This window comes from Eptesicus fuscus, chromosome 1, assembly GCF_027574615.1.
Source record: "Eptesicus fuscus isolate TK198812 chromosome 1, DD_ASM_mEF_20220401, whole genome shotgun sequence".
Taxonomy (NCBI): Eukaryota; Metazoa; Chordata; class Mammalia; order Chiroptera; family Vespertilionidae; genus Eptesicus; species Eptesicus fuscus.
Window position 1 is genome coordinate 75961703 of NC_072473.1, and position 15371 is coordinate 75977073.

Sequence of the window (15371 nt, forward strand, 5' to 3'; positions counted from 1 at the left end):
ATATTCCACAAATGAGTGACATCATGTGATATTTATCTTTCTCTGACTGGCTTATTTCACTTAACATAATGCTCTCCAGGTCCATCCATGCTGTTGCAAATGGTAAGAATTCCTTCTTTTTTACCACAGAATATTCCATTGTGTAGATATACCACATTTTTCTATCCATTTATCTGCTGATGGGCACTTAGGCTGTTTTCAAATCTTAGCTATTGTAAATTGTGCTTCTATGAACATAGGGGTGCATATATCCTTTCTGATTGGTGTTTATGATTTCTTGGGATATATTCCTAGAAGTGGGATTACTGGGTCAAATGGAAGTTCCATTTTATATTTTTTGAGGAATTGCCGTACTGTTTTCCACAGTGGCTGCACCAATCTGCATTCCCACCAGCAGTGTAAGAGGGGTTCTTTTTCTCTGCATCCTCTCCAACACTTGTTGTTTGTTGATTTTTTGATGATAGCCATTCTGACCGGTGTGAGATAGTACATCATTGTTGTTTTGATTTGCATCTCTCAAATCATTAGTGACTTTGAGCATGTTTTCATATGTCTCTTGGCCTTCTGTATGTCCTCTTTAGAAAAGTGTCTAGGTCCTTTGCCCATTTTTTTATTGGGTTGTTTATCTTCCTTTTGTTAAGTTGTATGTGTTCCCTATAAATGTTGGAGATTAAACCCTTATCAGAGATAACATTGACAAATATGTTCTCCCATGTAGTAGGTTTTCTTGTTTTGTTGATGGTTTCTTTTGCTGCACAGAAGCTTTTTATTTTGATGTAGTCCCATTTGTTTATTTTCTCTTTAGTTTCCATTGCCCTAGGAGCTGTATAGGTAAAGATATTGCTATGACAAATGTCTGCTACTTTGCTACCTATGGCTTCTTCTAAGATTTTTATGGTTTCCCATCTTACATTTAAGTCCTTTATCCATTTTGAGTTTGTTTTTGTGTATGGTGTAAGTTGGTGGTCTAGCTTTATATTTTTTTCATGTATCTTTCCAATTATCCTAATATCACTTATTAGAGACTGTCTTGACTCCATTGTATGCTCTTCCCTCCTTTGTCAAATATTAATTGAGCATAATGGCTTGGGTCGATTTCTGGATTTTCTGTTCTGTTCTGTTGGTCTATATGTCTGTTTTTGTGCCAGTACCAGTCAGTTTTGAGAACAGTGGCTTTGTAGTATAGCTTGATATCTGGTATTGTGATACCTCCAACTTTGTTCTTCTTTCTCAAGATTGCTGCAGCTATTCGGGGTCTTTTTTTATTCCAGGTGAATTTTTGGAGAGTGTGTTCTAGGTCTTTGAAGTATGCCGTTGGTATTTTAATGGGGAGTGCATTGAATCTATAGATTGCTTTGGGTAGTATGAACATTTTAATGATGTTGATTCTACCAATCCATGTAATTTTCTGAGTACAGGTCCTTTACTTCCTTGGTTAAATTTATTCCTAGGTATATTAGTTTTTTGGTGCAATGGTAAATGGGATTGTTTTTTTAGTTTCTCTTTCTGTGAGTTCATTATTGGTGTATAAAAAGGCCATAGATTTCTGGGTGTTAATTTTGTATCCTGCTACATTGCCCAATTCATTTATTAATTCTAGTAGTTTTTTGATAGAGTTTTTAGGGTTTTCTTTGTACAATATCATGTTATCTGGGAATAATAACAATTTTACTTCTTCTTTCCCAATTTGGATGCCTTTTATTTCTTCTTCTTATCTGATTCCTGTGGCTAGCACTTCCAGTAGTATGTCGAACAGGAGTGGTGACAGTTGGCATCCCTGTCTTGTTCCTGTTCTTAGGAGAAATGGTTTTAGTTTTTTCCCATTGAGTATGATGTTGGCTATAAGTTTGTCATATAAGGCTTTTTTTATGTTGAGGTATGATCCCTCTATTTCCCCTTTGCTGAGAGTTTTTATCAGGAAAGGGTGTTGGATTTTGTCAAATGCCTTTTCTGCATCAATTGATATGATTATGTGATTTGTGTCTCTCAATTTGTTTATGTGATGTATCACGTTTATTGATTTTCAGATATTGTACCAGCCTTGCATCCCTGGAATAAATCCCATTTCGTCATGGTGTCTGATCTTTCTAAATGTAATGCTGAATCCGATGTGCTAGAATTTTGTTGAGGATTTTAGCATCTGTGTTCATCAGGGATATTGACTTGTAATTCTCTTTCTTTGTAGTGTCTTTATCTGGTTTTGGTTTTAGGGTAATGCTGGCTTCATAGAAAGAGCTTGGAAGTCTTCCTTGCTCTTGAATTTTTTTGAATAGTCTGAGGAGGATAGGTTTTAGTTCTTCTTTGAATGTTTGGTAAAACTCCCCTGTGAAGCCAATCTGGCCCTGGGCTTTTGTTTGCTGAAAGTTTTTTGATGACTGCTTCAATTTCCACCTTAGTTATCGGCCTGTTGAGACTTTTTTATTCTTCTTGATTGAGTTTTGGAAGGTTGTATTTTTCTAGGAATATGTCCATTTCCTCTGGGTTGTTTAGTTCGTTGGAATAGAGTTGTTCATTGTATTTTTTGCAATCATTTGGATTTCTGTGGGGTCTGTTGTTATTTCCCCTCTTTCATTTCTGATTTTGTTTATTTGGGTCCTTTCTCTTTGCTTCTTGATGAGTATGGCTAGAGTTCATCAATCCTTGTTTATCCTTTCAAAGAACCAGCTCTTGGTTTCATTGATCTTTTTTTTTTTTTTTTTGGTCTATTTCATTTATTTCTGCTCTGATCTTTATTATCTCCTTCCTTCTGCTCACTCTGGGCTTTTTTTGTTTCTCTCTTTCTAATTCTTTAAGTTGTAGAGTTACATAATTTCTTTTCTTTTCTTTTTTTTTTTTTTTTTGAAGTCGGCCTGTAATGCTATGAACTTCCCTCTCAGGACTGCTTTCACTGTGTCTCATAGTTTTTGGAATGTTCTATTTTCATTGTCATTCGTTTCCAGGATATTTTAAATTTATTCTTTCATCTCTTTGGAAACCCAATCATTGTTTAATAGCATGTTTGCTATTAAATGTTTGAATTATTTTGATTGTTTTTATTGTAGTTTATTTCTAATATTATGCCATTGTGATCTGAGAAAATGCTTGATATGATTTAAGTCTTCTTGGATTTGGAGAGACTTTGCCTGTGACCCATTATGTGGTCTATCTTTGAAAATGTACCATGTGCACTTGAGAAGAATGTATATTCTATAGCTTTGGGGTGAAATGTTCTGAAGATGTCAAGTTCATCTGATCTAGTGAGTCATTTAGGATTGCTGATTCTTTGCTGATTTTTTGTCTAGAGGATTTATTCAGTGATGTCAGTGGGGTAATAAAGTCTCCTACTATGATTGTATTCCTCTCAATCTCTCCCTTGATATCTTCCAGAAGTTTCTTTTATGTATTTGGGTGCTCCTGTATTGGGTGCATATATGTTTACCAGCATTATATCCTCTTTTTGTATCGATCCCTTTAGTATTATGAAGTGGCCTTCCTTATCTTTTGTTATGGCCTTCACTTCGAGGTCTATTTTGTCAGATATAAGTATTGCTACCGCAGCTTTTTTTTTTTTTTTCATTTTCATTTGCCTGAAAGATATTTTTTCATCCCTTCACTCTCAGTCTGTGTGAGTCTCTTTTTATGAGGTGTGTCTCTTGTAGACAGCATATATATGGGTCATGTTTTGTTATCCATTCAGCCACTCGATGTCTTTTGATTAGATCATTAAGCCATTTACGTTTAAAGTTATTATTGATAGGTACTTGTTTGTAGCCATTTTTATTTTTTTTGTCTGTGTTCCTCCCCCCGCCCCCCACTTCCATCTCCTTTTTATGTCTTCTTTTTACAACAGTCCCTGTAGCATTTCTTGCATCACTGGCTTTGTAATGATAAGCTCCCTTAGGCTTTTTTTGCCTGTGAAACTCCTGATTTCCCTTTCAATTTTCCATCATAGCCTTGCTAGATAGAGTATTCTTGGATTCAGTCCCTTGCTTTGCATCACTTTGTATACTTCCTTCCATTACTTTCTGGCCTGATTTGTTTCTGTTGAGAAATCATTAGATAATCTAATGGGAGATCACTTGTAGGTAACTTTCTGTCTCTCTCTCGCAGCCTTTAAGATTCTCTCTTTGTTGTTAACATTTGCCATTGTAATTATGACGTGTCTTGGTGTGGGTCTTTTTGGTTTCATCTTGTTTGGGACTCTGTGCTTATGTGACTTTTCTTCCCTAAATCAGGGAAGTTTTTTGACATTATTTCTTCAAATAGGTTTTCTAACCCTTGCTCCTCTTCTTGTCATTCTGGCACCCCTATTATACATAATGTTGCTTCATTTGATGTTATCCTAAAGCTCCCTCAGGCTCTCCTCCTGTCTTTTGATTTTTTCCCTCCAATTGCAGTTCAAATAGGGTGTGTTTTGCTTCCCTGTCTTCTAATTTGCTAATTTGGTCCTCCACTTCTTCTAGTCTACTGTTGAAAGCTTCCATAGTGTTTTTTATTGTAGCCATATCACTCTTTATTTCTTTCTGATTCTTATATAGGTTGTTGATTTTTTCATCCATCTGGTTTACGAACTGTATAACCCTTATTTTTCTGACATATTGCATGCCTCCTTTTCATTTAGTTCCTTTTCTTTTGATTCCTCCTTTTCCTTCCTTTGGTGGTTGTTCTTCTGTCTCCCCATTTTTGCTCTCACTGAAGGATCTACTTATCGAGTCGTGTGAGTCCTGTGGCTGCAGCGGTGGGCTTCGTGGTGGGTTGTGTGGTTGTGGGCAGTGGCAGCTGCTGCTTGCAAAGCTGCTGGCGCAGTTGCAGTGTCCAGGGCTAAAGTGTCTGGCTGACAGGAGGGGAGCATGCTCTGGAACTCACAATAGCCCTTAGCCGGGCAGACTGGAGTCCCAGTATTCCTGGGTCAGCAGCCGAGGCAGCAGGTCCCTGTCCAGAGTTGCTGTAGGATCCCAGATGGTGTCTGAGGTTCCCTGGGTGGAGGTGAGGCTGGGCTTCCAGTCACAGCAGCTCTCCCCTTCAATATGTCACTGCCTCTGCGGCAGATCTGGTACTCCAGGAGAGATTACAGCTATTGCAGAGGCTGGTCGGCTATGAAAGGAAAATGTGGAATGTACCAGTCCCCCAGCCTCCGAAGGTCCTACGAGATCTAGCTGTCCTTCAGTGAGACACACACACATACACACACACACACACACACACACACACACACACACACCACATCCACACACTCCCCTTTTGGTCCCTCCTTCACTCACACTCTCTCCTCCTGGCTGCTATCTTGGAATCTCCCAATTTGTACTTCTTAAACCTTTCACTTTTTTCCATCCATCCCCTCAAATCCCCTCCCATCTGGCAGCCATCAAAATGTTCTCTGTATCTATGAGATTGTTTCTGTTCTGCTTGTTTCTATAATTTGTTTTTTCTATTCAACTGTTGATAGATATGTCATCATTGCCATTTTATCACTCATTTTTTATCTTTTTTTTTTCTTAAAGAAGACCCTTTAATCTTTCATATAATTTTGGTTTGCTGGTGATGAGCCCCTTTAGTTTTTTATTATCTAGGAAGCTCATTATCTGTCCTTCAATTCCAAATGATAGAATTGCTTGGTAGAGTAATCTTGGTTGTAAGCCCTTGCTTTTCATCACTTTGAAAATTTCATGCCAATCCCTTCTGGCCTGCAACATTTCTGTTGAGATATCAGCTGACATTTTTATGGGAGCTCCCTTGTAGGTAATAAACTGCTTTTCTCTTGCTGGTTTTAAGATTCTCTCTTTGTCTTTAAACTTTTGTATTTTAATTATGATGAGTCTTGGTGTGGGCCTCTTTGGGTTCATCTTCTTTGGGACTCTGTGATCCTGGACTTGTATGTATATTTCCTTCACCAAGTTAGGGAAGTTTTCCGTCATTTTTTCAAATACATTTTCAATTTCTTGCTCTCTTCTCTTTCCAGCACCTCCATGGTGTGTAATTTGGTGCTCTGGAAGTTGTCCTACAGGTTCCTTACACTATACTTATTTTTTTATTCCTTTTTCTTTTTTTTAAATAAATCTTTATTGTTCAGATTATTACAGTTGTTCCTCGTTTTTCCCTTATAACTCCCCTCCACCCGGTTCCCACTCCATGCCCTGCCCTTACCCCTCCCCCCCACTCTCCTCGTCCATATGTTACAATTTTTGACCAGTCTCTTCCTGCACCCCCCACACCCCATTCCCCCTGAGAATTGTCAGTCCGCTCCCTTTCTATGCCCCTGATTCTGTTATATTCACCAGTATATTCTGTTATCAGATTTTTCATTCACTGGATTTTTAGATTCACTTGTTGATAGATATGTATTTGTTGTCACTTTGTTGTTCATAATTTTTATCTTTACTTTTTTCTTCTTCCTCTTCTTAAAGAATACCCTTCAGCATGTCATATAATACTTGTTTGGCAGTGATGAATTCCTTTAGCTTTTTCTTATCTGTGAAGCTCTTTATCTGACCTTCAATTCTGAATGATAACTTTGCTGGGTAGAGTAATTTTGGTTGTAGGTTCTTGCTATTCATCACTTTGAATATTTCTTGCCACTCCCGTCTGGCCTGCATAGTTTCTGTTGAGAAATCAGCTGACAGTCATATGGGTACTCCTTTGTAGGTAACTAACTGTTTTTCTCTTGCTGCTTGTAAGATTCTCTCTTTGTCTTTTGCCCTTGGCATTTTAATTATGATGTGTCTTGGTGTGGTCCTCTTTGGATTCCTTTTGTTTGGTGTTCTCTGCGCTTCCTGGACTTGTAAGTCTATTTCTTTCACCAGGTAGGGGAAGTTTTCTGTCATTATTTCTTCAAATAGGTTTTCAATATCTTGCTCTCTCTCTTCTTCTCCTATAATTCGGATGTTGGTATCTTGAAGTTGTCCCAGAGGCTCCTTGCACTATTTTCATATTTTTAGATTCTTTTTTCTTTTCTGGGTGGGTGTTCTTTGTATTTCAACTTTGACCTGATTCTTGGGATCCTCTAGTCTGCTGTTGGATCTCTGTATATTATTCTTTATTTAAGTCAGGGTATGCTTAATTTCTAGTTGGTCCTTTTTCATATCCTTGAGGGTCTCACTATATTTTTCAGAGGTTTCTAGAAGATTCTTGAGTAACCCTATAAACATGGCTTTGAACTCTATATCCAGTAGTTTGCTTTCCTCCATTTCTTTCATTTGTGACCTGTCTCCGCATTTTGGTTGCTTCCCTGTGTTGGTAGAGTGGCTTTGTGTGCTAGGTGTCATATAGGGCTCAGTGGCTCAGCCTCCCTAATTACCTGAGGTGGACACTCTTGGTGCACCCCTTTGTGGGCTGTGTGCACAGTCTTGTTGTAGTTGAGCCTTGATTACTCTTAGTGTCACTGGGTGGAATTAACCTCCAGGCCAATTGGCTGTGAGGACCAGTTGTGTGTACAATGGGAGAAATTCTGTAGTAGAGACACCCTTATGGGGAAGGACTTGCTTCAGTGGGGCTTTGGTTCTCACTGAATCTGCCCCTGAGTGTGTCTCTTATGCATCTGAAGAGTTGTAATCTGGCTGGTCTCTCTCTGACCACTGGGTACACTGGCTCTTGGATCTCCAAGGAGGTGCAAAGTCAGCCACTGCCTGAGGCCACCCAGCAGCAGCTACAGAGAAATCTGCAGATTCCTCCTCTTTGTTTGGGGTTTGGAGGTGCCCAGATGAGGCCCAGCTGTGAAGCAATGCAAGCTGCTTTCCAGTCTTTGGCCTTCTTTTGGAAGTTCTGGGGCTCTCTGACCCAGCTGCAGTTTGTTAGGTTTTAGATTGCAAAAGCCAGGCCGTTCATATACAAAAGCCTCTGTGCACAGCTTGGATGAGGTTGTAAATTGGGTGGGGCGGGGTCTCAGGGAATCACCAGGGTGGAGCAAACAGCAATGGCTGTCCATCAGCCCTGCCCCGAAGAGGCCCCCGGTTCTCTGTGTCCTGTAGCACCATGCTGGAACAATGATCGCTGCAAGCACCTCTGAGAGAAAGCCACCCTCACGTTCCAGCCCGATGCCAGACAGTCCAGCTTCTCTCAATATGATTCTGGGTCCCCGGAGTCTCATCCGGAACTGGAGTTCAGAGCAGTTGGGAGCTTGTATCTCCCTCCCGATTGAAAAAGGCAACAGCGTACCCAGTTGCCAGCCCCTTTCGCATGTGCCTCCATATCTCCACACCTCCTACTGGACCCAGTGTGCTTTTCTCTTTCCTTCTAGTTGTAGAATTTCCACTCAGCCAGGCTTCCCATGGTTCTGGATGATATTCGTTTTATCTTTTAGTTGTAGTTTTAATGTGGTTGTGCGTGGCAACAAGTTTAGGTTTTTACCTATGCTGCCATCTTGGTTGTCTCTTATTCATTTTTCTTTTTGCTGTTCTGGTTGGGGATGTTTTGCTTCCTTATATTCCAAATCGCTGATTTTATTCTCAGTTTCATGTACTCTACTGTTAATTTTCTGTAAATTATTCTTTATTTCAATTAGTGTATCCTTCATTTCTGACTTCTCCTTTTTTATGCTGTTGAAGTTCTTAGTTTATTGAGCATCCTTATAACCAGTGTTTTGAACTCTGTATCTGGTGGATTGCTTGTCTCTATTTTGTTTGGTTCTTTTTCTGGAGTTTTGTTCTTCTTTCATTTGGAACATGTTTCTTTGTCTCATTTTGGTAGCCTCCCTGTGGTTGTTTGTTTTATTAGGTAGAGGTGCTTTGTCTCCCAGACTTGGCAGAGTGGCCTGATATGGTAGTGGTTCTGCAGGGTCCAATGGCACAGCCTTCCCAAACACTCAAGCTGATTACTCAAGGCGTGCCCTCCTGTGGGCTGTGTACACCCTCATATTGTAGTTGAGCCTTGATGGCTGTTGGCATGTCAGTGGGGGTGGGGATTTACCTCCAGGCTAATTAGTTGTAAGGACTGGCTACAACCACTGACTGCTAATTACCTTAGAGGATCAGTTCTGCAGGGGCCCACCCCATAGAGCAGGGATTATTTCAGCTGGGCTCTAGTGGCCGCTGAGTTCACCCCTTGAGTGTGTCACTTATGGAGGTGGTTGTGTGATTCTTCAATGTGTTCTGAAGCTGTCCACTGGGTGCGGGCTCTGGGGCCTCCAAGGAGGTACAGGCTAAGTTCAGCTGCTGTCTGTGTTCTGCCCAAGGCCACACACATGAGCTACAAAGCGATCAGCAGATGCTTGCCACTGTGCTATGCTTGGAGGTGCCCAGGTGAGGCCAAGCTGCATACCAACGCCAGCTGCTACTAGTGTCAGTCCTGGGGCCATTTAGCAAGAGATACAGGGCACACCAAGGCCAGATGCTTGCTTGTTTGAGAGATTGATTATACTGGTAGGCAAATCTGAAGCATGAGCCAAGACAGGCCAATTGTATGGAAAAAACACTAGAAACCCCTTTGGTGGGCCAGAAATTTGGGTGGGTGGGGCATCAGAGAATCATCAGGGTGGGGCAAACAGTGTGATCCAGGTTGATGGAGTCTCAGATATGGTGCCCGTCTACTGGCTCTGTAAGGGTGGAGGCTCATCAAAGAAGCAGTGGCCTCTGCAAGCACCTCTGTCTGGGAGAAAGCTGCGCCTCCTCCCCAGCTCTTGCCTTGATGTCAAACAATCCACTTCTTACTCGTAGGTCTTGGATGCCTTTTTAAAAAATTATGTTTTTTATTTATTTGAGAGAGAGAGGAAGGGCAAGGGAGAGAGAGAAACATTGATTGGCTACCTCCTCCACACCCCCTACTGGAGATCAAGTTTGCAACCCAGGCATTTGCCCTCACCAGAAATCAAACCAGCAATTAGTCAACACTCAACCACTGAGCCACACCAGCATTTTGAGTTGCTGCCCCAGTGCTGGAGCGCAAAGGGAGTGAGTCCAATTAAGTCTGTGCACAAGGCCCTTTAAGAGGAACTAGCTGGGACTCAGCAGCCCTCTGTCTCCCTCAGCCTCAATCCCATTGCTATTTTTACAGCCAGAAGATGTGGGGACTTCTCTTCCTGGCACTGGAACCTTGGGCTCAGGGTCTAGCGTGGGGCTAGAACCCCTTGCACCTCAGGGGGCATCTCTGCAGCTGAGATATCCCTCCCAGTTTTTATCCAACACACCTGGGTGTGGGACCAGCCCGTTCTGTGTCTCCACGCCTCCTACCAATCTCAATGTGTGTGTTTTTTTTAATTCCCTTGTTGTATGACCTCCATTCAGCCAGATTTCAGATGGTTCTGAATGATGGTTTTTCTATAATTTAGTTGTAATTTTGATGTCTCACCTGTATTCTATTGGAGGATCTTGTCTCTTGGTCATACCTATTTACAAAGAAGTCTGCAGAATGTTGTGTTGCTGAGCATGGACTCTGTGGAAGAAGGGGGTATGGATTATGGTTGATAGCTAACTCTCTCTGCTACAAATTCATTCATAATGGGTTGAGTACCCATAAGGATTACATATCAATCCTATTTATTCATTGAAACTTATCAATACAGATTTTTTTGAAAAGTAGTTTAAATGAATGAATCATCTAAGTGACTATTTTTTATTTCTCTATGAATTTTAGGCAATGAACATTTTGACTTCAGTGTTGCTTCTGTATGCAAAAGAAGAAGAAGCATTTTGGCTTCTGGTTGCTGTATGTGAACGAATGTTGCCTGATTATTTTAATCGTCGAATCATTGGTAAAAAACAAAAAGCACATGAAAAAACACCTATTTCTTTTCTAAACAATTTATATGCCTCTTGTCTATCCAATTATTAAATGGAAGAACAGATCAATTAGGTTTTAGAATATACAAAATGCAATCAATATGAATATGTCACATTCACAGACATGCTCAAGTAAAGACCTTTTTGCACTAATAATAATTGGGAAGATTAACATGTTTTAAAAAAAAGTACCTGGTCTGTTTTTTAATAAAATAGAAATTTTAAGTTTACTCTCTCTGTATTACTAAAATAATGATCTAAAGCATCAAGAGCTACTGTATAATTTTTAATAGTTTCTTGATAAGAGGTTTTAGACAGCTTAAAATCTCCACATTTATGTGAATTGTATAGATATTTGAAAGGTTTGAAAGAAAGACCAATTTCTTGGTTTCTTAATTGTATAATATTTTCTTCAGTAATCTATGAGTCCCCTGCCTTAAAAACATAGATGGTCTCTCCCTTATACCCTTATAAACCTTCAGAATCATGGCTAGATCATTGATTGTATGGTCTTTCATTTTAGTTATTTGTGTATTTATCTTAAATTCTACTAGATATTAAGCTTATTGAAGTTGAGACCATTTCATTAATTGGTATATTACAGGTTTCTATGCATAGTAACAATTTTTTTTTTTAATATGTTTTATTGATTTTTTACAGAGAGGAAGAGAGAGGGATAGAGAGTTAGAAACATCGATGAGAGAAACATCGATCAGCTGCCTCTTGCACACCCCCTACTGGGGATGTGCCCGCAACCAAGGTACATGCCCTTGACCGGAATCGAACCTGGGACCCTTGAGTCCGAAGGCCGACGCTCTATCCACTGAGCCAAACCGGTCTTGGCTTTTTTTTTTTTTTTTTTAATATGTTTTATTGATTTTTTACAGCATAGTAACAATTTAATAAATAATTGTTCAAATGAATTTGAATTGAGTTTCTCAAGTGTTTCTTAATGTAAGACGCTCTATTAACAGATAAAGAGATTTGTAAAATGTAGAAAAGGCACTGAAGAAGTTCATAATTTAAGGAAGAAAAATGAGGTTTATCAGCATACTCATAGAAGTGGGAAGTATTGGTAACAAATCCTTTTGAATGGTGTTCATTTTTAAACTTCTTTTTATGTTCTCCAGGTGCCTTGGTAGATCAGGCGGTCTTTGAAGAACTTATCAGGGATCATCTTCCCCAGCTAACAGAACACATGACTGATATGACATTCTTTTCTTCAGTTTCTCTCTCATGGTTCCTCACACTTTTTATTAGTGTACTACCTATTGAAAGTGCAGTGAATGTGGTGGACTGTTTCTTCTATGATGGAATAAAGGCCATTTTACAACTGGGATTGGCAATACTTGACTATAATTTAGACAAACTGCTGGCCTGTAAAGATGATGCTGAAGCCGTGACAGCTTTAAACAGGTACTATAAGAACCATAACATTTAAATCTGGAGAGCCCCTTAGAGATGATGTTTAATCCCTTACTTTATAGGTGAGGAACCTAAGCCTAGAAACTTGAAGCAGTTTGCCCAGAGTCACAAAGCTAGTTGAATGAGAAAGCTACGCCTAAAATTCACTCCACTATTTCCACTTAGAATATAACAAAAGTAAATCACTTTGAAGTAAGCCACTAATCTTGTTGATTCATTATTCTGAGATTTTCATAGTCCCAATTTAAACTATAAAGTGTCACTGGATAAAAGTAATTTGAAGGGTAATGGGTAGTTGATAGTGTTAAATATCCAGTGAGGAAAATTGTTCTGTTTTCTAAGTGGTAGACTGAACTTTATTTTCCTATTGTCTTTTCTATGAATGCTGTTTTATGTTAAAACACTGTGGGGTGTGTGTGTATATGTGTGTGTTTGCATATACACTAGGTATGTATATGTTAAATGAATGAATATTTCATTGGGTAACTGTTGTAATGGTCCACCAAATCCCATTATGTACCCATGAAATATAAATACCCCACTCTAACATTTAGAACTCACTATGTTAAGGCTTCGATGTACATATTCTTAACTTATTTCTCCTCACATGCCTCTACATACCCTATTTCCCATCCTTACTGGGCTATTGTATTTTCTGAGCACTCTCAAATTACTCTAAGCCTGTTTGTTTCCATCATGCTCTACTCCCCACCTCTGAAATAATTACTTCACCATCCCATTCCCCATTCCCATGTCTTCCTAATTCCAAACCATCTTCAAATTTTACTTCTTCATAAAACTGTCCCTTGTCCTCTCAGGTGACATTAACCTCTGACTAACTATGGAGAGTTTAGCTGTCATTTCTCAGTATTTTACTTCTACTAATTCTTGTATTACTATCACTTTTGGATAGGTTCTTTGACAGTATCACTAATAAGGATAGCCCATTGCCTTCAAGTGTTCAGCAGGGTTCAAATGTGAGTGATGAAAAAAGCAGTCATATTAGAGTGGATATTACAGATTTGATTAGAGAGTCAAATGAGGTAAGTTTTTTATATAAATATATAATTATGTAACATATTTAAAATAATTGATACTGTAGTTATGTCTCTAGTGGTATATTAAGAGTAAGGTAATAATACAAGTAAAGATATAATTTTAAAATACGACTTCACTTTAACAATGAATTCTGTGAACTGTTCCTAGGTTATGTAGTCTCCTCTACTTCCATTTGCTTTTCATTAAATGAAATTATCACTTGCTTTCACAAATAATTACCACTTTTAAATATCTGTCACTATATAAAAAGGAGAAAATTATTCTCTTCTTAGAGAATAAGAATTTTACTAATGTTCTTGTACTTATTCTTGACACATAGTAGATGGAATTTTCTCCAGTGAATATGTAGAGAAAATGAAATGTGGAGGTGAAAATTTGCATAATCACTGAACAAGTTAAGAAAGTAGCTAGAAATAGAACGAAAGCCTCTGGGAATTGAATCTGATGAAATTCAGTTGTAAGAGAAGTAGATGTTTATTATGAATGAGTATTTACTGAAATCACATTTCTTGCAGAAATATGGTAATATTTCTTGTGAAGATATACACAGCATGCGCTGTCGAAATAGGTTGTATGTGATACAGACCCTAGAGGAAACAACAAAGCAGAATGTGGTGAGTAACCACCACCCAATGGGGGGATACCAGTTGGAGTGACCATTTTTTCTTCAATTTCCTTTTAAAAATTATCATTCTGTGTAAAGAAAATGAGACAAACTAAAGTTTTTAGGTAGATTCTTGCTACAGCTTAGCTTATTATAAATTTTTGAGAGGAAATAAGTTATTTTCTTTTGGGGGGAATTGCTTTCTGTATTTTATTCAATCACAATTTACATTTAATATTATTTTTATTCATTTTAGGTGTACAGCATAGTGATTAATCATATACTTCATAAAATGTTTCCCCCGATATTTATAGTACCCATTCATAGTTATTACAGTAATATTGACTGTATTCCTATACTGTACTTTACATCCCCATGACTATTTTGTAACTACTAATCTGTATTTTTCAATCTCTTCACCTTTTTAACACAGTTCATTATGTTGGTTTCATTAACATGTTTTGTGTTATTTGACCTTCAATAGTGAATACTATGATATAGGCGTTTAAACATAGCATATTTGTGATGTACTTTGTCAATAAGAACAGCTGACCTACATAGTAGTCAATGCTGCTAATGTATATTATTATCTTGAATACTAAGATAAAGGGGAAAATGTCTAAAACAGTATTTTTAAATACTCTCATTTTTAAGGATAGTTTAAAATTCATTTGACTTTAAAGCCTCATATATCTTTTTAAAAAATTATCTTTGTTGTTGAAAGTATTATAGATGTCTCTCCTTTTTCCCCCCACATGGACCCCATTCTCTCCACTCCTGCCCCCTCCCCAGGCCTTCAGCACACTATTGTCTGTGTCCATGGGTTATGCATATATGCATACTAGAGGCCGGGTGCATAAAAATTCAAGCACTGAAGCGGGGGGTCGCTCAGCCCGGCCTGCCCCCTCTCACAGTCCAGGAGCCCTCAGGGGCAGGAGGCGATCAGGGGAAGGCGACACCCCCATCATACCTCTGCTGCTGCCACTGCCGGCAGCATAAGCCTCAGCCGGCCCTGGTTACCTGAGCTTCGGGCGGCCCTGGGTGGCTGGGCAGCCGCCATCCGAGGCTTGCCTGCACCTCAGGCTGGCCCTGGGTGGCTGGGCAGCCGCCATCTGAGGCTTGCCTGTGCCTCGCGCATCAGCTGGGCAGCGGATATACAAGGCTTTCCTGTGCCTTGGGCCAGCCTTAGGCGGCTGGGCAGCTGACATCCAAGGCTTGCCCGTGCCTTGGGCGTTGGATGGGCAGCCGCCATCCGAGGCTTACCTGCGCCTCAGGCTGGCCCTGAGCAGCTGGGGGGCTGAGGGTGGGTCTGGCCACACCGTGTGCCTGCCACCCCCCCCCAACGGGGCTGAAAGGACTGGGGGACTCCGGTGGGGCACCGCCATCTAGTATAGCTATGGGCCCCACCATCTTTGTGACAGCGTGATGGTCAATTTGCATATTCCCTCTTTATTAGATAGGATAAATTCTTTGGTTAATCTCTTCTCACCTCTCCACCCTCTTCCCTCTGAGATTAGTCAGTCTGTTGCATGCTTCCATGCCTCTGGATTTTTTTTTTTGATAAGTTTATTTTGTTCATTAGATTCCACATCTAA

At 39.6% G+C, this 15371-nt stretch overlaps 1 protein-coding gene across 1 annotated transcript in view; it reads left to right on the forward strand.

Moving 5' to 3' along the window:
- The window catches only part of TBC1D8B (TBC1 domain family member 8B), a 91522-nt gene that overhangs the window by 63419 nt on the left and 12732 nt on the right, over positions 1–15371 (forward strand). The window contains exons 11-14 of the mRNA XM_008156327.3: positions 10543–10660; positions 11819–12104; positions 13027–13156; positions 13688–13786. Coding sequence (XP_008154549.1) covers positions 10543–10660; positions 11819–12104; positions 13027–13156; positions 13688–13786 — 633 coding nt within the window. The remainder of the gene's footprint in view (positions 1–10542; positions 10661–11818; positions 12105–13026; positions 13157–13687; positions 13787–15371) is intronic.